Source organism: Ornithodoros turicata, chromosome 1 (genome assembly GCF_037126465.1).
Source record: "Ornithodoros turicata isolate Travis chromosome 1, ASM3712646v1, whole genome shotgun sequence".
NCBI classification, from domain to species: domain Eukaryota; kingdom Metazoa; phylum Arthropoda; class Arachnida; order Ixodida; family Argasidae; genus Ornithodoros; species Ornithodoros turicata.
In genome coordinates, this window is record NC_088201.1 from 136835190 (window position 1) to 136862009 (window position 26820).

At 44.9% G+C, this 26820-nt stretch overlaps 1 protein-coding gene across 1 annotated transcript in view; it reads right to left on the reverse strand.

The window, feature by feature from the left end:
• Positions 1-24099: 24099 nt before the first annotated feature.
• LOC135385697 (uncharacterized) overlaps positions 24100-26820 on the reverse strand; it is a 62280-nt gene continuing 59559 nt past the window's right edge. Inside the window, exons 8-9 of the mRNA XM_064615166.1 lie at positions 25827-25998; positions 24100-24162 (exon numbers count right to left, since the gene is read on the reverse strand). Coding sequence (XP_064471236.1) covers positions 24100-24162; positions 25827-25998 — 235 coding nt within the window. The remainder of the gene's footprint in view (positions 24163-25826; positions 25999-26820) is intronic.

The following is a 26820-nucleotide window of genomic DNA, read 5'->3' on the forward strand; positions in this document are numbered from 1 at the left end:
CCGGGTCTTACTGTCATGAATTAGACTCTCCAGCTGACTTGTTCTTATCAATTCTTTCACTGGGTCGTCGTCACCAGAAACTCCATATATACATATACAAGGAAAAAATATAGCCGGAGCTCTTTCGAGCTCTTACAAACATATACATATACAATATATGGCCTCGTGTATATGTGCACAACCTTTGTTTCCGTACGCATTAAGAAAAAGTTAGGCGTCTGTTTGAACGAGGCGGACATATGATTGGTGATTCCACATCTAAATAGTCGAGAAGTTCGCTCAGAGGTCCCAGGAAAGAGCAACTATTTCGGTGTTGAACCACAAAACAGTTTATGTTTCTTTTAGATGTCCCGTTAATATTGTTCAACTATCTTCAATTATAACGGCGAGCGTTTTGTAAAGTCCCCATTGAATTCGATGAGCACCCTGCGAATTAATCTTTGCCACATACTTGTTAAGCCTGATTTTTCTCAGAATGAAATTTATACTTTTATAAATTTATACTCTGGTGCACTGGGGGTGCACCAGAGAAGCACACTAAACACCCTAACATACAGCGTCATTCGCGACATACACGCGTTCGGCATATGTACATCGTGCCTCGCATTGTACACATGTTTCAGCGACATTTTTAGAAAGAATTTGTCGATCCTTTTGACTTTTTTTCTATCCGGAAAACAGATGATAAACGATAACGCCACACCAAGTTAGCCAGCGTAGACTGAGTGTCGTCTGCTAGGGAGCGGCCGTGTGTTGAAAAGGTCGCCACTAGCGGCGCTGACACACAAGGTTTGCTGCGCCACCTGGCCCAGCGCAACAGGCCTATAGCCTACTGCACACGTTGCATCATGCACAACTGCAGGTGAGCGCGTCAGAACAAACAAAATAAGGCTGCATGACCTTGTTCTGTTCTGATTCATCGGTAGCAGAGCTGCGTGAGTTGGACAAAGTTAATTAAGGTACACTTACATGACACAGGGAGTAATTTAGTTATAGGAGGGGTTACCGCAACCAAAATGTAATTCATTTACAGTTACTCATCAAATGTAATTGAGTTAATCTTGAACATCTCCAGCAATTTAACAATAACATAGTTTATGTCAGAAGGTGATAATATAATTTGAGGATGAACTAGATGACAAATGAAAGAAAAGCTAAAACGCAAGAGAGAGTTTCACAGTGTGTCTCACTTCTCGTAGTTTCCTAAGCTCTGGGATTTATTAATATGAACCGATGAGAATTGTTTATAGCAGCAGGGAAACTCATACGCAGAAAGCAGAAAATAATCCGAGCAAAAGCAAGAAAGCTCATGTAAGTTCGATGTTAAATTAGTCGACCTGTGGCACTACAAGTGGTATTCACCGTTAAAGAAGCAAATGTGGTGATATTTAACATCGCGCGCAATCCTGCCTCGTCTGTCGAGCTGTCCACCAGGAGTCACCATGCAAAATATTTTCCCTCTGCGGTGCGTTATGGGTGTGCAGCCCAATTTACAAAAAAAAGGAAAAAGTACGGTCGGAGAAACCAAACGCGGACGGCCGACACGATGCTCTCGTGACGTCGAGAGGGCCCCGTGCCTTATTTCTTTGTTTATACATGCTTGAGCTATGTCGCTTACGTCAGGGGTCACGCGAGGGGAGTGTCATACGTCACGCCGTCCTCTCGTTCTGCGATGCTCTCTTTGCACGAGAAGAAGAATTTTTCAAATCAAGCGTGGAACATAGCCCTCGTGCTCCATGTGGAAGAAACGACGTCATTCTATTGCAGGCGCTCATTTGATTCGCTGGAGAACATTCACCAAGAAACGAAAAAAAAAAAGAAAACAGTTGCGGTCGCCTTAATGCTCCTTTAAAGTGGCATATAAAGTGGCGCCGTAGGACCAATTTATGGAAACAGAGGTTAAAAGTCGACACCGTTGTTTGGGTGTTATGAATGCTCACACGAGCAGGTAAACTTTGTGTGAGACACGTTTTACATGACTGCCAATACTTGCGTGAGACCTGTAGCTAGGATAAAAGCGGAGTACCTGACAACGAAAGAAAAAGTTCAGCCTTTATAAAGGAACAGTGCGTCCGGTAGAGATGTTCAATAACTGCATTAGAAAGTAATAGAACCTCCGGTTAAAGTTACAGAAAAAAAGTAATTAATCTGCAAGTACAGCTACTCGTTTTTGGAAATATTGAGATGCAGTGATTAATTACTCGGAAAGTAATTTATTACATCAACTCAATTACTCCTAACTAAATACTTCGCACCTCCAATCGTTAAAGGTCAGATATGCCGATTTTGAAGTGCCGCAGAACTGACCGATACTCGCGCTGTGTGTTCATTAGCGTACACTGAATATGTGTGCGAAATATCTTGGTCCAACTGTTCGTAGTTTTTTAGAAAACATTTTCTTTAGTTCCCACGCCCGCCCGTCAGACCGTCGGCAAACCCTGCGCACGGGCGCACCGACGTCACTGCTCTCGGTTGATCTGTCTTTGGCTTGGCATGGACTCTTGGCTTGGCCGCTTGGCTTCTTTCGTTTCGTCCTCTGTGCATCGTACTATGGTAATTCTACATAAGCGAACAGATGTTATGTTATTGCTAAGCCGGAAACAAAATGAATGTTTTTTTGACACAGCGTCGTTTGGAAAGTGCACTTCCTTGTCCTGACCTTGCCTTTTATGGGCTGGAGTGGTGTGATACGTGATATGCCACGGCAAAGTTGTCGAGAATGCGACGGTGCTACGCTGTTAGAACAATTCATCGGAGCATTCAAGTGTTACCTCCTATAAGCTGCCAAAAGACCAAGCAGTGCGAAGCTCTTGGCTGACAGCGGTGCCTGCTAAGTTCCACTCCAAGGATTTCGTCCACGAATGTTATCATATGTTACGCGCGACTCCAGAGGCAATTTGGAATCTCGGCACAAAATCGTCTAATGAAAGTCTGAGATGCCCGACACACAAATTTTGAACGTGCCATGGAGGATCAAGACAAAAAACGAGAGCGGAAAGGTAAGTCGAGGTTCAGATATAAAAATACCAAGCTTCATGAATCGATTGTGCAGCTGTCCTACTGCACTTACTGTAATATAGCCACGATTAACAACACAACAGTATTCATAATCTAACTTGTGAATTACCACAGGTGCATGCTGAAGGCGGAAATGAAGCAGGATTTGGCTTGCATCTGGTGCATGAAGAAATTGCTGACACGTTAGTTGCAGTCTAGCTGCCAGCAACAGGTATGACAATGCGATGGTATAATTTGAGTATTCACCTATGTTCCGTTTTTCATGGGCGCTCTTATGGAGACATCTTTACACCACTCTTAAATCTGCCCCCAACGTTACAACCTGTGCTTTCAGGGTGGAAAACAAAGGTCGCCATTCCGATTAGCTGCTATCTCCCAGTTCAAGCACTTTTGCTGTCTGGACACTGGTTCCTGTGGATGGGGGGGGGGGGGATATGTTTATTAAGAAAAAGAAAGGAAAGGTCAGCCAGACGAAGGTCGGCTTGCTATTCCAAACAAAAAGGGAAGGGGAAGGAAAGAAAAGGAAAGAAAAGAAAAGGAAAGGTGGCAGGGGCACGAAGGCAACTGTTGAGCAGTGGCTCTAGAGCAAGCAGCACTTGGACTGCTGACAGACCAGCAGACGCAGGAAACTGGTGAACGACGGCGCGCAGCGCAGCGAAGAGCATGGGGAGGATAGCGTCAAAGTGGGTGTCCTGTCCCTTGGGCAGCTGGGAGGAGCCTGCTACAGAAGGCCCAGATACTTGGGGTCGATCGGCATCGGACGTGCGAGGGCCAGGTACTGTAGGAGGTGGAGGCGCTGTTGACTTGACAACTGAAGCGTAGGCCTTGTGAGACCGGGGTGCTTGGCTTGTTTCTCGTAAGGGTTGTTCACTCCTCAGAACGCTTGAGAAGACTCGGGAAGGCTCAGGAAGGCTCGGGAAGTGGTCCGCAGAACCAGGGAACGGTCGCTTGTCTGGCGGCGCAGAGCTGGCCTTCCCATTCAGGACCCGTCGACGATGGGCAGCAGCAGCAGCCTTGGCAACTTTACACGCCCGAAAGGTCGCAGTATGTGGTCCGGCACAATTGGCACACTTCGGCTCGCGCCGAGCAGTGCACTCTTTATAGTCATGGGGGCCAGAGCACACTTTACATCTTTGTGGCCCACGACAGGCCTTTGCATAGTGACCGTGCTTTTGACATTTGAAGCACTGAACAGGAGGGTCAATGTACTCCGAAACGCGGTAATACGTGAACCCAAGGAGAATCTCAGCAGGGAACATAAGAGCCGGCTGGAAAGTCAAGAGGACGCTGGACTTCGTGATTGCGGTGGCAGATCCGTCGCTTTCACGGGAGAAGGCCATTTCTCTTTTAACGGCGGGGACTCCACGGGGTTTGAAGAACTCCAATAGCTGGTCCTCGCTGTAATGGCGGGGAACACCCGATATTCTGCCCGTGGTACGAGTGTATGAAGCTGGAATACGGGGTTCGACAGGTACATTCGCGAGCGACTTCAGGCTGAGCAGTCTGCGCGCCGAATGCTCGGAGGAGACATGAAGGATGAGAGTGCCCTGCTTATTGATTCGGCTGTGGATGGGGTGATACAAGCTTCACTGTCTGATGTAGAAGGTATGTTACATTAGTTCAGTTAATTTGTCTTTTGTACATTTTTGTTACTGTTAGCTGGATTACTGTTGGACATACAGTCCTTTCTGACACGCAGAAGCTGATGTCGTCTCTGATAACTTTTTAGAATTTTCACTGTCATCAGCGTCCATTGAGGAAGGTGCTTTTACTATATGTGACTGTTTGATTGGAGAATAGCCCAGAATTCATGTTAACATTGTCTACTCTTATTAATTCACTGTCTCTGTTCTGAGAGCTAAGAAAAATGGGAACTATTTATTTGCCACAACTTCACACTGAATAGTGGTTCGGGATTGGCATGTAAGCTAAAATACCGGGATTCTACAATACTTATGTTGAACTTGGTGCATTGCTGTGGGCTATGCCACATTCTTTACAGTTTTAGTGGCTCTACTGCACAAGTACTGTGTGCATACTGCATACATGCTGTTCGATAGGCGAAAATACCTGAGCAGTGCTGTGTATAGTCTTTTTATCCAAAGTCCATAATCTTACTGCAAAGTCACAGTACATAGAACAGCAATGTGCAGGTATCCTGCGATACAGATTCACAACAGAAAGAAGACTGTTGAGAGCATCTAAATTTTAATGAGACGAGACTTTCGTGCACAAGGCTGCTCTTGTTAATGTCTAACGTGAAGTTACAAAATCCCAGAATATATAAAACATGTTGTAAGGTAGAGAGCGAGGATTGGTACAGACATAAAAATAAATATACAAACATATATTATAAAATAAAAAGGGGGTACAACTTCATCAGTTTCAAGCCGGCAAGGCATGAGTTGAGAAGACACTGTAGCACTGTTTCCCTGAATGTCTCGCCCGTGAACGCCTTTTGTGCCAAATACTTATCTGGCCGCCGTGTTCATTCATGTATTGTGCTACACAACTCATCCCTTGTCTGTTTGAAACTGATGGCGTCATACTCTCTTTTATTTTATTATACTATGTTTGTATTGTTATTTGTATATTTGTACCAACCCTCGCTCTACTTGCTCTCTGCCTTACAACATGTCTTATATATTCTGGAATTTTGTAACTTGATGTTAGACCTGAAGAAGTGCAGCCTTCTGTGCGAAAGTCTTCTTTCTGTTGTGCACAATCATTATAAAGTAAACATGACTATCCATTTATTTTCATTAAATCATTTCTGCTTTCATTTTCTGCAGTGGTGAGCAACCGTAAGGACACATGCAAGAAAGGGATGTCTTTGGGATGACAAACCCTCATCACCTCAAGAGGATACAGTGGTTGATGAATGGTTCATGCTCTCAAGCACATGGAAACTTTAACAAACAATTCATGGAAAAGCCAGTCAGCGCTAGCACCAGGAATTCAACGTGGACCGTCCTGCTACCAGTCACGGATGCTTTATTTCAGGCTCTCATTGACTTTTGGTGAATTACTTGTTGACTTTGTCCCAAGGTGGAGCTCGCCACAGCTCATTTGCCTATCTGTTAATGTTGCGGTGTGTGTTCTGCTTTTCTCTTTGTGTGTTCCAGACTCAGAATAGTTACTTTGGATCAGGTCAGGTACGTTTCATTTAGACATGGCAAACAGAAAGTGGTAAGAAGGGAGTTGCCTCAGGACAGAAGCCGCCGATATTTCGAACAGAGACTGTTCTTCTTCTGGGCGCCCAGAAGAAGAACAGTCTCTGTTCGAAATATCGGCGGCTTCTGTCCTGAGGCAACTCCCTTCCTACATTCTACCGGTTCGCTTGATTTCTGCCCATCTACTAAACAGAAAGTGGTGTTTCTCAACACAACTTAGCAGTGGCCTTCATGCATTACTGCTGCGGCCATTATGCGTGAATGGAAATCTGCACATTATGTTCCCTCTACTTTTATCTTGTGCTATGTAATCTTGTTCAAGTTCTGTCACTCGAGCGTGTAATGCTATCATATAGTTCAGTACTTCCATTAAGTGGGATGAATGGCAGCACATGAATGCAGGAGGGAAACTGTCATGTTGTGGCAAGTGTTTATAGATTGTACATTTTACTACTAAGTTTATTTCTTAGCTTTCGCCGGCGTATTTTGTCAAGCCATGTTATATTAATTTGGAACATGTTCATTTTAGTAGCTAGAGCAGCTGTTACACAGTGAGAACATAGCTCCTGTGTGTTTGTCTTTTCCATCGCTGCCCTTGGTTTTCCTCCCTGATTCTACACATGTCAGGGATAGATTTCAGGACCGGTAGTTCCAGCCAAATGAGAATTGCTTTTCAGGGGAGCATCACGCTGGCAGATGAAACCTATGGTTTAAATTATTTGCAGGACAGGAATTGCGTAGCTTCACACAAATACTACTACTACGACATAAGAGTGGTTTCAAATCTAGCTTTCTAGTGTTCCTGACATTATTGCACTAGATGTAGTATCCACTATGATCCTTTATATGGGGGTATGTACAGCGCAATCAACAGATGCTATTTACAAATCTGTGTTTCCTACTGTGTTGAAATGGGGTAGTTTGTATCTGAGAGCCATAGCGAAACACAGGCAGCCAAGGACAGACTTTTGATGCCCTCGAGAAACTTGGCAACACATTGCAGGGGGACTCTGGATGCTGCCTAAATTTCCAGAACACAGAGATCAAGGCTGCGTTTAAACAACAAGTGGTTAGAGAAATCCAAGACAGTTGCATGTGTAAACAGTCCGAGATACGTTATCTCAAAAGGGACGCACGGGCACACTCAGAATCATACTAGGGCTGCCGGTGAAATAGAATGAGGAGCACTTCTAGGATCTATGCTATGCCCTAACTCTTCAGACCTCACATTTCTAAAAGCACCATTTCTAAGTGGCTCTGGTATTCCTTTTGCGTCGCCATAGTGTGCAACAACATGGCTTCTGGAGCTTTCGTGTGCATGTTTTTGTGCTACGGTGCATGCTCATTACAAAAAAAAATCCAGATGTTACACAAGAAATGCAGTAGTTTGTAGCGTGCCACACGGCGCAGCATGACATGGGAGTGTGTGATCCAAAGAAAGCTTCTGGAAAATGCACAGAGTCCCACAAAACGTTTAAAATGTGATTTGTATTTCATTTTACGTCGCTCGTCGTTCCATAAAATCGTCGACGGTAAATCGCACGTAAAACTTGTCCCATAGCAGTATGCAGTTTCTCAAACACATAGCACGATTTTTTCCTGCAAAAATAAAACGCTGTCGGCATTTTCTTGCTAAAACGGCTGTTGAAACGTCAGTCAATTTCCTAAGATAAATGACCCACCAATGGGCAAGTGATGTAAAGGGCCGGGCTAACGCAGACGCGACTTGATACAAATTGTACGTGCTCACAAAACACAAACGACGAATTGCAGTCACAACATCGCACAGAGTTTGGTTCAGGATGTGATGTGTGCTGCACTGTTTACTTATCGCGGAACCCGGCTATCCGCCATCTTCAAGCACAGATATGTGAAGCCACGAAAAGCCGTAGCTGGAATCCACTGACAAGTACGAAGGCGCGTACACGTCACAATGCCCGTTCGGGTGCATCTATGTCATAAAAATGGCTGCGCCCATGTGTGTTTCGGAATGAATTATCTATTTTTTTGGCATGGTACTGTACCGAACTGGGAGGATGAAGGTGCATTTTGGAGAGAGCTGGATGTGGGCTTTCAGAATATCACAACCATTTCGACTATTTGGGATATCGGCATAGCTGACCTTTAACCTTTCCATTTCCGACGCTTTCTCCTTCTCTACAGAAGTGTGCCGCGACAGTGCTTCATCATGTTGAATTGTACAGTTGAATCACGACAGTCGTAGAGAAAGCTACATAGCAGCCTGCACCTCCCGGTTTCCCGTCGTGTGCACTTTCCATCCTCTTAATACTGATTGACCTGAAGAAACCGCGTGCCTCTTGAAGTAGCAGCCTTCGCCGACAAAGATAACTACGCACTGCTAACAAAATTCCTCGCCGTCGCACGCTCTCGGACCCTTCCATGGACACCAGACAGTGGAAGCCATAGAAATGTTACGGAGACAGGCTAGAAGGAAAAGCGGGGAGAAAGATCGGAATGGAGCAAATGACTTGAAAGGGGATCTCCCCCCTCTCAATGTACGCGCCGGGAGGCAACCATATTGAATAAGCCGCAGGAACATCCTGTATTTTTAGCCCATGAAAACAGGTATAATTCCGATAATTGTTGACAACGCTTGCTCGACTAGTGGAGAAGGCCTTCAAAACATTAGATGCTGGGCCATGCCAAGGCAGGTGATCGAAACAGGGCGCTCGACCATCGCGGGTAGTTTGAAAAGATAAATAAATAAAAGATTGTGCAGGTAAAGGGCTAATGTGGAAGAATAGCTCAGCAGTTCCCAACTCGGAATATATCTTCTCGATTTAAACAAGCATACACAAAATGAAAAGTATCCGAATCTATACAGGGTGTCCAAAACTAAGCTTTCACGAGCGCTACGCAAACACAGCGATGACAGGAAACCGGATGATAACTTTACGCTACTTGTGTAAGAAACAGGTGCTGCTAATTATGTACCACCTGTTTCTTACTCAAGGAACAGAAAAATAGCACTAGTTTTCTTTTGTTCGCCTATTTTATAGAGTGCTAGTGAAAGCTTAATTTTGAACACCCTGTATGTCTGTGCGTGAGAAATCATGTATTAATAAGTTGACCGTGCCATCCCATCTGTGGACGGCCCTTTTGGCCTAGTTGGGATTCATCGGCGCAGTGCAGGGAGTTGACACGATCTTGAGTCAGAGCAGACAGTGTGCCTCAGCGAGGCTTCATTGTCCCATGGTGTCGGCGACACCTGTGGAAGCCGTAGTGCAAGCCAGAAAGCGCATAAACAAAGTAAAAATACCCGAAGCTCTATGGCAACAAAGAAATATGCCTGCAATCGGATTCTTCATCATGTGAACCACCTGTGTGTGCTTGAATAATAATAATAAGAGATGCGCATGATAAGAAACCGCAGGCATAGCAGAGTTACGTCTGAACTTAAACAAGGGTTGTAGCTATATGGGCAAATTTTGGCTTACATCATTGAGCGATACAGTTAGGAATTTGATCGAAACTAGTTTATAAGCTGCAGACATTTCAGCATTGCTTTGAGACATGGTAGGACGAACATTTGATTCATCAACGTAAATGCTGAAAAGGATACCAGTTGCTGGATAAACCGGTCCACTATGTCCAGTCACCGTTGTGGCAGAAGGGAAGATAGAGGAGAATAAATCGGCGAACTTTTCAGCTACATCAGATGTAGTCAGATGATCCGTTGATGGGACGCCGGTCTTGCGTTAGAGTAAGTAGAGCGGAGTAGAGTTCTGTAGAGTAGAGTAGAGTGCATTGAGAGAGTACAATTCATAACATTCAATTTCAATTCAATTTTTGCGACCCTTGTATGCAGATTTGCCAATACTAAAGTATTGTGCGTAGTGACCATTATCCCACAAACTTTCAGGTTAGGTTGCTTGAACAGCGGTCGCAGTAATGCAACCCTGAAAGTCATCACAAGTTGGTGGATGCTCTGCTCAGGGCAGAGAGTGAGGCAGGAATAGACAACAGACTGCGATCAACGGGATATTATGAAATAAGAGGTCTGCCGACATCGAACCGCTCTCGATGATCTCTCTTGCGAAATCTTCTGTCGCCCTCCTGAAATTACTGAAACAACAGCTCTGCAGACATGAAATCGCCTGCCGGTGGTCTCTCCTGGTAATAATGGTACCGTGATGTTACACCTAAGGTTTGTCTGCCCAGTGTGGCGATGCCCATGTTGCACGTGCCGCAGGGTAGGACTGCGGATAATATGGACCACCTGGGGAAAGCATCATCTGGTATATTATCCGCCACTAAAAGTGATATCGCTTCTTTCGTCTTTCTCTCATTTTTTTCCCACAGATCTTCTAACTGATGATGTTGCATCGCGTTAGAAAAACAAAACTGATTCACCCTAAAAACGAAGAACAGGCGCAGAACCCGTCTTGCTTAAAGGGGTTGTGAATCCAAATCCAAATATTACACAAAATGATGTTTGAAATGTAGATCTATTGGTGCCAAACATCTCCGTCGAAACCCTTCCACGCTGCGCTTCCGTGCCACGGAGTTATGACGCTTTGAATATGAGGAGATCCTTTCACTCTTCGCTCGCCTCCTCCTCGCCCGATCTCGGTATGACGTAGTACCGAGCGCGCCACGGAAGTGCGGAGTTCCTGTTCTCATGACGACGCCTGTAAACAGGGCCGCGGCGAGCGCTAGGACGCGACGCGGCGAAGTGAAATGAGCGGAAGGGCTATGACGTAGAGCCATAGAGCAACCGGTCAAGGCGTCACTTCCCGCCGACTTCATGGAGCTGCCTGGTAGAGTCACTGTGACAGTGACTACTGACCCGGTACAGTGACTCTACTGCCTGGCACCGTTTGGCGCCACGGTCGGCGGGGGCCTCAAAAATGGGAGATTTTTAAAACCGTGTAGCATAAAAAATAATAGGAGGTGGGAGGTGGGACTTTGAGTACTGAGTGCGTGGAGTAAGGCGAATAGACTCTGCCAGAGACAAAGGTCTATCCGTGTGGTTTCTCAACTCCTTTAAGGATTCTTGTATTCCCACAGAACTTCCCAAGGGAAACATCCGTCAGAAGCCTTCGTTGGGAATGCACTACTATATATGACCCAAAACCTTTTTGGGTGGGTGGGTAAGGTGATGTAGGGGAAAGGTGCGGTCAGCCTGGTATGGAGTGACGGATCGGTGAACCCAGGGAAGGGAGAAGAGAGTGAAAGAGAGAGGGGAGAGATGATAGTGGCACTGGACTTGGGTAGCCCAAAAAAACTACCGACGTCAGAAAACATGCGAGCATCCAGCATATAGTTTTCATTGTGAAGCTACCTGTAGTATCACAATGAGGAACATTATTATTATTATTATGTTTCATTACAGAATTACTAGAAAAAAGATAAAGAGGTGTCACGCAGTAAGAAATCTACTGCCGAACACGCCGCTATTTTGGAGGCTATGTGGATGAAGACGGTGACGGCCGAGAGGCTCGCAGAAAACATAGAAGAACTGCTGGTGCAACACTATGGTTCTCGCGTTTATAAGAGACATCCCTGTGTTTTATTGGTGACAAAGCGAAGCTGTATGTAGGGCTAGGTGTAATACTCATGACACTTTTTTGCAAAGTTCACATCGGTTTTGAAAAGCTTGTTTCAGTGTCATCAATAAAACTTTTCAGTGTGAGATATGGTGTGATTATTCAAATATATTTTAATATGTAGATATTGGGTAAAAATACCGGGGCAGAAAAGGGGCAGCGAACAGGATGCTCGTCGGGAAGCCGTCGGGGCGCTACCCTAAGTTGGTCGCATCCCGATGTAGGGCCTCTAGCGGTGTTGCAACGCGTCGTATGCATCGACGACGGGAGCCGACAAAGTTAGGTCGCTCCACGGCTACAGCCCGATGGTGGGCCGACGGCCTGTGCGACCTGGGTTATTTTCTCAACAATCACAAGTAGTAGGTGTGTGAAGCCTAGTGTCAGATGTAAACAGCGTAGCACCATTTTCTTTGCCTGCAAAATCTGGTTGCGTATCATTGACGAACATGCGAACCTGTGGTACTGTGTGTGTTTGTTACATGTGGGATATATATACTTTAGTGTATCCGAATTGTTATTCAATATATTGCCCCAGTTGGATTGCAGGGATAACGAAAATCCAAAAGGGCTGCCAGGTACACGTACACAGAGAGAAAAAGAGGGGGGAAACTGGTGTACCAAAGAGGGGAGCAAAGGAGGGGGTGGGTGACGTTTCGAGCGAAAGCTGTTCTGCAGACTAGAGAGACACATTCCCTCCCTCTAGTCTGAAGAAGCGCTTTCGCTCGAAACGTCCCCCCCTTTCTTTGCTCCCCTCTTCGGTACACCAGTTCTCCCCCTTTTTTTCTCTTTGCAGGGATAACGTTTAGTGCTGTCCACGTTTAGCGCGACATGGTTTCAGAAGACGCTTTGCTAGTGTCGGCATCAGTTCGCAACACAGCTTTCCACCATCTTTGACGTCCAAGCAGTACCTAGCGCAGATAGTTTAGATGTTGCTTGGTAAAACCGCAAACACAAAATATTGACGCAGGTATATTTGTTCGCATCTCTTAGATTGATGTACCATTTTATAGGCGCTTGTAATGTCTTACATTGGGGTGAAGAAAGCGACGGTGGCCTATCCTATGAATCCTGCAGCTATAGTTGCGTTTGATATAAAGAAAAGCAATTACCTTTTAACATCTGTTCACAGCTGTTCTCAAAGGTACCTTGTTTTTTGTATGACCGCTAATTTGGCTGCAGAGTGAGCTCGTTGCCCTTTTTGTGTTTTCTTTTTTTATTAACAAGCGTCAGTTACAGTTGTCAGAAAGCTTGAACTCCGTCTGCTTTTGTCACATGCGTGCTATGTGACTCTAGGTTGACAAAACATAACTGCTTTACAGTATCCACATATCCACGAACGACCTCACGCATGTGTAAAAGACGTGGTGCCTGTACAGTAATGAAGAGCAGGGCAGAAAAGCAAAAGACATCGCTTGGGTCTGCCAGTGGTTAGGCTGCTTCGGCAACACACCATGTATACTCCGAAGAAGCTGCGGTAAGTCACTGTCAGGCATTTGTTCCCACTTGTTGTTCTTTTGTGCCTGTTTATGGCAGTGTTTCAGCTACTATTCCACTAGATGGAATTAACTGTATGTTATTGGTTATCTTTCAGGGGTGACTGTTCTAAAGAGGTGTAGCAACCATGTGATTATTAATATTATGGCTATTATTATCTTTTTGTACCTGTTTCACTATTTAATGTAACACCCTAATAAACGTGCACACGGTCCTCATTGTCTTGTTGAATGTTTACTCTTACACATTTATATGATAGTATTTGGGCACATTGCGACGGCCATTTTGTCATGCTGATCGCCAGAGTCGTAGGAAAACTATTTTTGGGGTACTTTCCCATCGGTGAAGCAGTTGAAAGGGACAGTGAAGGTCTGTTTCCTGGGAGTCTGAAGGCCAGATCCGAAAGTGGACCACGAGACAGGGACACCACCTGCTATATATAAGCGAACTCCCAACAAAAGACGGCATCTTCGTAATCTTCTCGTGAGAAAGTCCGCGAGGCTCAGCGCCGGAAGACTGCCACTGCCGTGACCCACATCGTTTTCCAGCGACTCGTCTCCGGGCTCCTCCTTGCGCTGTGTAGCCCCCCCCCCCCCTTTACTTCGAACGCTTCTGCCCCAGTGCCTGTATCCGGGCCAGCCATCGTCGTCGCCACTACGCTTCACGTGAAGACAACGCGCTTCAAGGCGGTGCGCTCACACTAGCTGTCTGTTGGAATTACGTGGCTTGACGCGTGTAGATTGCAGCTCATTTCCCCTCTGTAAATATCTGTTGTATATGCTGTTTATCTGCACTGTTGCTGTTCGGAGTTTTGCGCCAGCAGAAGTGGATCGTTAACATCATATAGTAGGAAGAGGTAAAAGTGGAAAACGTAGAATAAACAGTAATTGATGACATTTTCTGAATGTTATGTCAGCGTAGAGAAAAGAAAAGAATGAGGCCGGTTCAGTCGTGTCCGAGCCGTACTGTGTTACGTGAAAACTCTACGATCTCGGGTTCTTTTGCTACTTTGCGGGATTTCAGTGAAAGGAATACAATTATTTATTATTTATTAATTCCATTCCTTAATCGTTTATTAATACCAAGAAGATTTAGGCCGGCGCGAGTCGCTTCCCATCGCCGCTGCGCCTGGGGTTGTTTGGCGGGCTCTGGCATCTCCACGCTGCTGCCCCCCTCCCCACTTGATGCACTCCATCGTCTTTGTAGGTCACTTTCACACTAGCACAAGTCGAAGTTCCCCCGCAGGTACAGCGTAAGGGCTCGCTGTGCGCGCCGGCAGTCTAATTTGCATGCTCCACCAATCTTCTTAAGCACTGCCGTATATCTCGCGATCGTTCGGTGCTGCACTCTGGAGGATTTTTGGGTTCCTCTCGAGCCACCCTTCCTTCTGGTTGCTGTTGTCTTCGACGTTGCTAATGTTTTACTTTCATATATGCCGAAATTGTGGCAAATTTTCGATAATTTAATGTTGATATTGACGAAATTTTGGTTATTGTTCTTTAAGCCGATAACGCTTAAGGTCCACGTAGAACATCTCAAGAGCTGTCCAGTGACATCTCCATAGGCTGTCCTAGATTTACACGTTCACAAGATGGACTGCCCGCAAGGTACGCGTACCCTTATATTTCCGACCCTCTCGCACACGCCCGCCACAACCAGATATTGCGTTAGCCGGCGCAATGACCTTGCTAGCAAGCATCTTTCACGTATAAGTTATCTGGATTTACCAGGTTAGTTACTGTCGATTCACTACCCAGAGAGTACCGGGTCATGAAATTCGACAGATTTTTTTTTGTATCGTCAATTTTGACCGGGCTACCAAATGACTATCGAAACCAAATGTTACCGAATGCCGAATAGCGAATGCGCTACTAATGCTACGGAACCGAATGCTACCAAACCTACAGACGTTTTCACGTCAAACAAATGTAAACGTAGAAACAGCGTTATAAGATTGTGTTAGATTCTACGTTTTTCGGAGTGGATGTTCTCTACGTAGAATCTACGAATTGCCTGCTATGACGAATTCTACGATGGTATTTTGGATTTACAACGTTATTTTTGCATTGACTCTACATTTCGAGGTTGACATGATACAGTGGTTTTTGTCAGCAACACTGTATAAAAACCTGCATTTGTTTTTAGTGCAAAATATTGCCGCCGAATATATCCGCTTCCTTGAACCGCAATGGTAAGCCATAAACACACCCCGGGGGTTTAAGGAAAACTTAATGTAGAAGACGAGAAGCCCTAATTATTTTGCACAACACATCATGTCAAACATGCTCCCACTTCGACATTATGTAATGTGTAATGACCAAACAAAGAAAGCAAGATCAAATTCAACCAAGTTGACGGCTAGATATGTTGACACAAAGTCTATGTATCGATGACAACTACGAACAAGAAATTGTTTACCTGTTGCTAACCCTCGTTGTCATGCCACAGCATTTATGCTCAAAACATCAAAAGGAATATAATCCGCATTTAATACTCCAATACAGTATAATGTTTTCGAAATCCTAAAATTGGAAGTTGAAAGTTTCCGAAGCTCTCCAGGAGGTCCAGTTCATCTTCTGCCAGGCTGTAGTTTTCTTATATCGACGTTGTAATCTTGACGCATTCAGAAAGAACGCAAATTTGATCCTGAAATATTTTTGATTTGCATTATTGTTAATATTTGTGGGGAATTTCAGGCAGTTAATTGCTAAATGTCCATAACTGGAAGCTAAGTGGGCGCTAAAGTGCAGAAATTTCTTTTCGCAAAGCGAGAGATCCTGTTGCTTTGTCTCCAACACAAAAGGAACAGGATTCATTCGATGCGTCGTTCGCGATAGGTGAGCAAGAACCTGCAACCTTCGCTTTCCTTCTCTCTCTCCTTCCTAAGAAGGCCAACAATGCGGTCCGCTCTCTCAAATAAATCGTTTGCAGAGACCAATTCGAGGCCTTTACTTCTAGAGTAGGAAATTAAGAAAGAAAGTGTACATCGTGATTTCTTTGGCTAATATATCACGAACGACTGTGTCCTATGTTGTGTGTACTACAACTGGGAAGCGAACGTTGCGTCCACCTTGCCTGTGTGATTGGCACTATCTATGTATTGTTCGCGACAGTGTCTCGAGGCGAGCTCAACGTTGTGAAGGTATCAACATTGGCGAGCTGCTCGCCTTTCGGAACAACATTGCGCAGCGCGCTTGATTGATAGCACCGGGAGCGCCCTCAGGCGTAGCTAGCTTGGCGCGGAAGGAAAATGGCCTCTTCTGGATCCGTGGAACTCAATGTCGCCACTCTGAAGCGAGGCTTATTCAGTGTTTATTCATTTACTGTATTTAGTTATTTAGGAGCGGGCTTATAAGCCCGCTCCTAACCTGGCTTGTAACAAAGCCTGGCTTGTAACAAACACTTGTGCTTCCGCAGCATATATGCTGCGGAAGCACAAGTGTTTGTTACAAGCCAGCCTCGAAGCACGATTGCGCCACACCAAACAGCGATATCGTAATCACGCCTGACAGACGTAGCAATAACAACAAAAACAATATTTCGTAACAATATGATTAGCATCTGTACTGTTTTTTTTATGTTTCCAGGCGTGCCTTCTCGGTAATTTTAATCCGTTCATCACTGAATTGAACCCAGCGGCTAACCAACTTAATTCATTATTTCATCGATTGAGTCTAAACGCTGTGGAATTGATTCCGCACCTCCGCAACTGCACCATGCACAATGTCATGAACCAGAAGGAGCATCTTTAGGCATTTGCCTATAAATGCCTAAAAGTTCCTAAATGCAGCAACAACTTTAGTTTATGACGATGATTGGGATATTCATTGTCAGGGGCGATACTCTTCTCCATTTTCCACCTTGCCTGCTTTTTTCTCGGTCTCATTCCATAATTGCCTTTTTTAACGCTGCATTGCACTCTTTGTCTACCTCTTCGTGCTTGTTTTGTATACTTGGTCACAGAAACTAAGAACGACAGTGCTATCTATGCTCCATTTTGTCGTGCGGCACGCTCTAGGTTGCACTGGCCAGACGTGAAATGCACAGGCCAAATTCAGCCCTTGCTGAAAGCAATGGCTGAATTGTGCCTCCTACGACCACAGCAGAGCACGGAACTGGCGTCGTCCAAGAAGTAGCATATTAGGTCCGTGCGCAACGGTATATTTTCTGCTGCTTGCATTCCGGTAGCTGGGATACTGAAAAGATGTACTCGTACAGTGTACCTCCAGGACAATGGGGGCTAAAACATCAGTCTAAAAGTGGTGGTGAAACCATCCTGGGATCGGTACCATGTATAGAAGTATTCTTGTATGAAGAGTTGAAGCTTGTATAGCATCGCGTATCATTAAAAGCTTTATAAATTATTTGATTTGATCAAATATCATAATCCAGCAAGTCTGTGGTGAAAAGCATAGATTTACACACACAAAACCAGTAATATACATAATCTGGGGAGCATGCCTATTGTCCTTTCATGCTGTCTATTTTGGTGCTTTTCGGGGCCTAAATGCTTGCCTATTTCGGGCCTTTGAGTACCTAAAAAGCTCGGCCCAGGTCATCACCGAAACCTCCAAGCAAACATCAGTATTTCAGTCATTACTTTTCCTTTTATGACTACTGCTTATTTAAACGTCCAAATAGGGTTATCCATACGATAACTGTCGTTTACTATGAATTCATGACTTTTTCCAGTATTCATCGAGTGACTCACCGCTCAGTGATTACCCCTGGTTCAAACAGTGCTATATCGTGCATTTTGTGACTACTGCTAGTCATCAGGATATTTCATTGCTATTTTCACGGTATATTTCACGACTTACCACTCTGTGAGTACTGCTGGTTCAATGTTATAACAGTAATTTTAACAGCTTTTGACCAATTCCGAATGTTACACTACAAAAAACGGGAGAGGAAATTGCCACGACAGATTGTCGAACAATGATAAACATTGTGGTACTTGTTTCACGCACATGTTTGCGGAGGCAATAGACGAGTTCAGAAAATCCCAGAGTGCTTAGCGCCACTTTCAACTGTGGTGGGAGTGGATGGCCTCCAAACTGTTGCGATTTCTTCCATACCGGTCCATTGTCCGCAACGTGTCAAGGTCAGCGAAAGCGAAATGTGAGGGATTATTCTTCATTCACCCGCTCAGCAAGCGTCCAGGATGCAGTGCGTGCGCAAAGAGCACTGGGATTTTCTGAACTCGTCTATTGCTACTTTCAAGGATAGTCACATCCAGAAGCCCATCTATGAAACATTCCACAATATTCGATATCCGCCGACAATGTACTTGGCTAATTTTTCTTTCTAGAAGTGGTTAGATATTAGGTAACGTGATTTTGGATATCATTGCTTCTGCCGCAGAAGCGAAGGCTCTGGTGACAACGAAATCAGCATGACGTCACTCCCTAACGGGAGGGGTGGGAAGGAGAAAGGCGCCGTCCCGACACCAGCATCTCTGCCGCATCTCTTTTCTCAAGGCCGTGTACAGATTGGTGGTGTAGGCAGCGACGTTTTCGCTTTTTTTTTTCCAGAGAAGGAATGCATGCATACTTTCAACATCTGGCGCCTGCTCTTGTCATGTCTTCCATCGAATAGCAGTCAAAATGCGCAACTATTTCACCTGAGATTTTCGATACCGTGGCTAATGCTGAAGTAGAAATGAAATGACACTATAGTTCGGAAATCCAGTGTAATTGATGCGACCGTCCCTTTAAATAGCTGCATCAAGAAAGCTGTGTTTCCAGGGCAGCGCTTTGCTGTCTATGAAATTCGTCAGTACTTACTTTTTTCGGCCCACAACGCTTGCCATCGAACGCAAAGTACCTTACGAGCTGATAGGGAGTGTTTGAACCGTTAAACTTGAGACTGCAGCAGTCGAAGTAGCAGTCTCCAGGATCTGCTGGATGCCCATGGCTTTCAAGAAAGTTATGATACGGGCCCAAAAACGGTTTGATGTACTCGTTCTGGAATGATGGAGATGTCGTGGAGTTAGGTATGATCTTGGTCAGTATACGACACCAACCTTGCACATAAAAGCGCCAGTGTATGGCGATACACAGGGTGTTTTTTTTTTTCGGTACAGATTTTTCATAAAAAACTATAAGGGCCATAGACATGCTGTTTTCACTTCTATCATCTCTTGGCAGCCGGACGCTCTATGTTGCTCGACCGTCAAATGACTACTGACCTAAAAATCGTTAATTAACTGTTTAATTATAAAAGCTACGAAGTTGTCCCAATGAGAACATCTGTTCCTTTCGGTGACCTGATTTCGTAGCCGACTTCGGAACAAAAATTCGTTCGGTAGATCGTCCGCAAAAAAAATTCGTGAAGGAACACCATTTTTGCTTTATTTTCTTCATTGCGCATTATCGGAGACGCGTCTTTCCTTCACCCCCAATCTGAGATGGTGAAAGAGGCTTATGCGTCGAAAATGCCGCCACAGTGCCGCCTCATGCGTCTAAGATCAGCTTTAAGTTGAGGAAACAAAACAAAAACATATGTATCGGGTGACGCTATCAGAACTGCCCTTGTCTTGGGTTGCATTTTCTGTTAATCTTTTTCCAGGACGCAAGAGGCGACAGTATGCTCTTTTCCCCGCTCACATTGGGGGTGAAGGAAAGACGGGTCTCCGAAGATGCGCAATGAACAAAATAAAGAAAAAAAATGTGTTCCTTCACGAATGTTTTGCGGACGCTTTTTGTTCTGAAAACGGCTACGATATCAGGTCACCGAAAGGAACAGATGTTCTCATGGAGATAACTTCGTAGCTTTTATAATTAAAAAGTTAAGTGACGATTTTTAGGTAATTAGTCATTTGACGGTTGAGCAACATATGGCCAAGAACGCCCACCGGCCGAGATATGATAGAACTGAAAACAGAATGTCTATAGCCCTTATAGTTTTTTATGAAAAATCTGTGTCGAAAAAAAAAATACACCCTGTATAACTGTTGTACCGTTGGGACTCGCGAGTAATTCTCTCGATTTCTTGGCTTCGGGGTTGCACACGGAGAATCACAGGATAACAGGACTTCACCCATTATGAACCACTGGCAAAACTAGGGCAGTAATATTCGTGGCATTTCAGTCCTGTTAGAATATGATGAGCATACGACGTACCGAATTTGAGAAAAAAAAAACACTAGTTCATGAGTTACAGACGTGTACTTCATCCAGTACATTGAGCGCGTGTAATGTCTTTTCTTTAGATATACACCCTGAGGTTGTTAGTGCAGTTTGTGTGAAAAATTTTTAAACTTGCGTGTTCAATACATTTGTTCGTCTATTCAGTTGTCAATTTTCTATTTTTCTGTTAATTGTTTTGGTGAGGGGTACCACCTTAATTTACGCACAATTAAACTGAATTTTTATTTTAGTAGCGCCTATGAACGCCTATGAATTGCCGCAGCGTTGCTGTATCCCAAATTTCCAAGTAATTCATTTTGAACGCTAAAAATACTGAGAAATGTTTTGTCCTTGGGTGCCCCTATTTTTGTCTCATATTCGGGAACATAGCTCTTTTCAGACGATTTCACCTTCTAGGGACAGAAATTTTGTCACTCTGATTCGGCGGCAGTTCAGTGTTTCACAGTAAAGGACAACAATGCAGCCGTTCGCGCTCGGTGGAGATCAACATTCCAGAGCACGTGTCTTTTCGTGTTGAACGTCATACCCCGACTCACGAGCATTGTGGTACCCGGTTCAAGCGCATAGTATTCTGGATGGCACATGAAGGGTGGCAAAAAATGTCCAAAAGAGTTAAAAATTGGGCGGTTCGGTAGATCATGATTAAAAGCGCAAAAAAAAAAAACATTGCCGAGGAGCTAAAATAACGAAGTCAGACACATTGCACTGAATTTATTGTCAATAACATCCGCTTACGTCGAGCGAATCGCGAAGCGAATATCGGGAAGATAAGGATATAAGCGGATGTTATTGACAATAAAGTTTCTTGGTTCGCCAGTCAGTGCAATGTGTCTGTGTTTGTTATTTTAGTTCCCCGACACTGGGGTTTTCAGCGGTTTTAATAAAAAATATCCCACCGTAGACTTATTGATGTACAACTACGAGTATCTGCAGGAAATACAATTCTGAGAGTTCCTGTTGAGCAAGTTCATAATCTGCCACAAAATGTATATTCATGGTATTGCGCCAAAAGTGGATCGCTATCACTAAGAGTCAAAATATTCTGGTACTTCACCCTAAAATATCCCTTGACACCCTTCTATCTTTTCTGTGGCATTGCACGGGATGTAGATCAGCTTACACCTGCAGGAAAACTGTGGAGAAAGTCCTCCACACAATGGTCGCAGAATTGTGGTGTGCACTCATATGTGCTCATTGTGCTATGTCAGTACATCAAAGCTTCATCGCTTGCTACATTCGTCAGTTAACGTACATCGCCTCGAGAATTATTCTCCACTATGTCCAGTTAGTATACGTGATGCACCGAAAACGAAAAGTGATTCACTTCAGAATACAACCTGATATTACGAAGAATGTATCAGTCCCCACAATCTCGTTACGCGCTATAATTTGCGGAGAAAATGGAGGGTTATAGTGGGAGAGAAGAAAAAAAGAGTCAAACGAAGGTGTGGTTACGCCTCCACAATTGTCGGCATTTAGTAATTGTTATCGACTCGTTTGTAATGGACTCTCCCATAAAATTAGCTCGATAGAAAATGCACGTTTTGGTTTTAACCGTCTATAGAGGAAGTTGCTCTGTTGTGTAATTACAGTGAGTGCCTGCAAAGCAATGTTCTATGGCCTATGGGGTATCTATATAAGGACAATAACATCCGCAGTTGTTTGCATTAAGATGTCTAGCATTCAAGTCGTCCTCTGAAAACAAAAATATTTATTTCCGCAAGGAAGTAAATATGTGTACTCTATTAGGATGCTCGAGAGACAGCCGAGGACGAAGAATCACAGATTGTTCAAACGGACAAACGAACGATGGTAGGATACATCTACAAAAAAATCACATTTTCATTTTTGGCAAGGAAAAATAAGCGCACTTCGAGGAACAAGCAGGTGCATCGGCGAAGCCTAGCGTGCGCTCCAAGCGCTTTAAATCCCGCGCCAAAGAGCACCGCACCTCTGGCAATTAAAATGGCGAAGGCGGCGTTTGATTACGTACCCTTCAAGACAGTTTGCGCTTCATTTTACGCCGACTTTTCTATTTTCTTTTTGTCACTATTACTTGTGACAAATAATGCTGCGTCCTACAGTCTCCTGACGCAAGAATTAGTGTGACTGGACTCCCTGGAAAGAAAGAGATACCAACGCATGTTCTTCGTCAGTTCAACAGGATCAACGTGGCTCCAACCAAAGTTAGCTCGAAAGAGGGGTCCCAACGTTTCGGAGCCGAATCGGCTCCTTCTTCAGGGGTGACGGAAAGGCCAGGGTGCGGCAGGCTCTATACCCGGCTGGTTACTGTTTTGGTGGTCACGTGACGAAGTGCGTTGACATATATGCTGGGTAAAGTCCCCAGGGACCGGTTCAGGTTTCCGAGTGTTGACTGTATGTGCCATGACTCAACGAGGAGCCTTCTCGTGATGTCACTTTCACAGTCAAGAAGCTGTGCATCAATGACGTGGTCTCTAATCTGGCAGTGCTCAGCGAGCGCGCTGCGTTCTAAGTCTAGGTCTTCGTCAGTTCAGTGTTGAGCTACTAAACAGTTCCGCAGGCAGGATGCAGATTTTCACGGATGCCTCTACGACATCATCCGGCTCCTCGTGTGCGTTTGTTATCCCGGAGGCCAATATCGAAAGAGCGGTGCGGCTGTCTCACGTCACTTCTGCGACGGCCGCTGAACTTTATGGAGTCCTCTTGGCGTTAAGTTTCATCAACTCGCAAACTTCGGTTGCTCGCTGGACCATCTATAGCGACTCCAAATGCGCGTTACAGACTCTAGCTACCATGTTTACTACGGGATCTCTGGCGTCAGCAGCACAAGATGTCTTGCACGCACACCATGTAGCATTTTTAAAAGGTCATGACATCAAAATGCAGTGGATCCCTAGCCACTGTGGCATTGCAGGTAACGAGGCTGTGGACGCTGCTGCACGCCGGGCTCTTCAACTCAGGCGCCTCCAAGTGATGCCCATTTATTTCACCAAAGGCGACGCGGGGCGAATGCTGAGCGAGCTCAAGCAACAAATGTGCAACACCTCCTGGTTACGAAGATCGGCTCGGGATTCGCTTCTGTACAAGATCGACCCAGGGTTACGCTTTACCACTCTTCTTCGGGCGACAAACGACAACTGTCCTACATAGGGTACGGCTCAATGTACCGTACAGCGCACGTCTCCTCTTCAAACTTGGAAAGCGAGACTCTCCGAACTGTAGTGAGTGTGCCTTGTAGAGGATGCGGAACACATCCTTCTCAGGTGTCAATAATACCTTGATGCTCGAAAGGCATTAGAGACAAGCCTCTATCGTGTGGACTCCGGAGTCTTTGACATCACGAAACTGTTAGGTCCTCCGTCGTCCGACAAGGCGCTAAGGGCGCTTGAAGACTTTCTGCATGCAACCGGGCTTATGGACATCCTATGACACGCTGAATGTGTGATGTGTCTTGTGTGTGCTTTGAGCGATTCCGACATTTTACTCTCACTTGGTCGCGGCTTTTGAACTCTTGAACTACATGTTGAACGCCATTATCACCTCTGTTCTTCTCTGGACATCATATCTGTTTTTTTTTCATTGCATCATCTGTTTGAACTTTCTGTGTCGAAGTGTACTGGTGTAGCCAGTTTGACTTCGTCGAAACTCACATCCCCATTTTTTTTATCACATCACATCACCACTGGCTACTGTCTAATTGATTTCGAACAACTACTGGACATCGTCTGAGACACTGCTGTAGGAAAATGTACGCGTCAGTAGCATTCTAAGTACCTACAAACAACACATGTACATAAAATTGCGTTTTTCTCAAATAGTTATTTCAGGTGAATCTTTCAAAGTCAAGGTACCTTTTCTCCAGAACTACTCAACCGATTGCAAAGAAATTTCGCAGAGATGTGCTCTAGGTATCCAGGAATATACTGAATCTAAAATATACTGAAACCACTGTTAGTGTCATGCAATTCAAGCGAAAATTGCAAAGGCATCCCAGTGCAGAAGAATTCAAATTATATTTTTTCCTGACTAAACTGATACTTCTTATATGATTTGTTATTTGCGAGGTTCAGGCATAAACCACTATTGAAATGAAGAAAACTACCAAGTATCACAAAAATATACCTTTTGGTTATTGAGAAAAGGTGCATCATATTTTGAAACACACCTCGAAACTTGTAGTGTGAGCAAGCTTATGGCCAGAAAATCTGTCAGGTCAAGCCTAAGGGTATGCTTAATGAACATGCAAAATTTCATAACAATAGCTTCATTTCTTTCTGTGTTATTATGCTTTTAGCGGCATGTGGTATAAACCCTATCATTCCCTTTAACTGTTCACAGTTCTGCGTCGCAACTGCACCAGCTGGAGATTTCCAGAGCTATCGTTGAGTCTTGAAATCCCGGAATGTAGGAAGACAAAACAATGAAGCTTTCGAGAAAATCTCAAGATTTGCGCGACGTGAATAATAGCCAGGATCAGGCAATTTTGGGATTTGATATATCCTGGGAAGTAGGGGATTACGTGAATGAAGGCATCTTTGCACCAGACCGTTTACAAAAATGCGAAGATCACATGAAGGGCACGATCCGTAATCTCCTCCACACTCTAACAAAGCGGCCCGTTCACCTCTGTCGTAAATGACTGAATTGGCCTTTTTTTTCCCCGGGCTGTTACCCACAATTCCGATGTACCTTTAACGCATCATCCCTAACCCTTCAAATAACATGCCAATGATGAGGATGGTGCCCAGAGGAAGAACAGCATCTGTTCGGAATATCGGCGGCTCTAGTGTTGAGACACGTCCATTCATATAAGTATATGATTGTTTGTTTTTATCTATTGTATACCTAATACTGCACACGCTTTTCTGAAAGATAAACTTTATAGAAAGACCCCCATTCACTCCGCAAACGAAGCGTAATACTATGCACTGCAGCTGTTGACCTTTTGTTAAGTTCTGTTTTTAAGAGTGCAGTCCTACATTCTAAAAGCGAAGCCTTACCGCACAGCAGGCTCCTAAAACTGTACGAATGTACAGTACGGTACACGCATTATGAGTACTGTCGGCTTAACACTGCCTGCCATTTCTCAACGAGATTCACTTCCTCGAGCTCCATCCAATTCCGCGCCAGTTGCCGACCTAGACAGAATTAAAGGTAACGGAAGTTCTGGTCGCGGTGCTTGATGTACCCCGCGCAAAAGCGTATGTGTTACGTTCGTGAGACATTACCCATTGAAATACACGAGGTACAGAATTTGAACTAGCTCTACTTGACTTACCGTAAGGCCAGGTCGCTCAAATTGAAACAGAAAACGAGAGTTTGACGTTTCGGTATGTAAAGACATTCAAGTAGGTGAAAAACGAATTTTAAAGTATTTCCTTGGGCCCTGAGTGTGGCCATATTATCCTGCCATCCTGTGGCCATATTAACCAACTCACCTCACAGCGTCCTCTTCTACCATAGTCTTTAGCGAATTTTTCTGAACTTTTGCATAACGCATCTTCATCAACCATGGAGCTTGGAAGGCCATTGAAGTATTGACTGATTGACACATTATACCTTCTTCTGAAGCATTCTTTTGCCCGATGAGGATCATCCTTCACTATATTTCTGAAATCGTCAGTAAACATAATGAGCAAATCGGTCTGTGGGAGCGCCGAAAATTGAATATTTTTAAAACTCGGTAGGATGTGGGAGGTGGGACTTTGCGTACGAATTGCGTGGAGTGAGACGGACCCTGCCGGGGACAAAGTTATATCCGTTTGGTTTCCCAACACCATTGACTCGTATGTCCTTCAGGGCAGCGCATCACCTCGCGTATACTCCGGAACCGGAGGCGGTACACGCTAACCCCGTTATAAGAGGGACGTGGACGTCACGAATATCTCAGATGCTAAATCATATGTACAGCACAAAGCGCATTGCCGCGAGAAAAGATGATCTTTCATTCGACATCCACCGCCCTTGCTGGCTCAGTCGGTAGCGTGCCCGCCTGCTGATGCCAAGATCGCGGGTTCGAACCCGGCAGAGGACAGTGGCAACTTGCTAGAAGGGTGCAAGTCGCTCTAGACACGCCGTCTTCCGCGAGGGACGTTTAAATGTGGCGTGCCGCGTGTCGAGATTTCGGCGCACAATAAAGACCCTCATGGGCAAGATTTATCCACAGACCCGACCACTGTGGCGTCACTCACTTGTCTCGCGACGTAAAGCCCCTAAAGGCTTGTTTAGAGTCCGACGTAGCGTTCGCCCATCACCGCCCGCGTTGCGCGCCGACAGCCAGCGTTCGCTACGCCGCGCTTCCTCATCCTACCGGGATCATAGTCCGACGCGATTCGGCGTAGCGCAACGAAAACAGCACCAGAGCTTTTCACATTTCGTTGTAGGAAAGCAGTCATATCTGCACCCGCATGCTGGAATCCTACTAAAGACAAT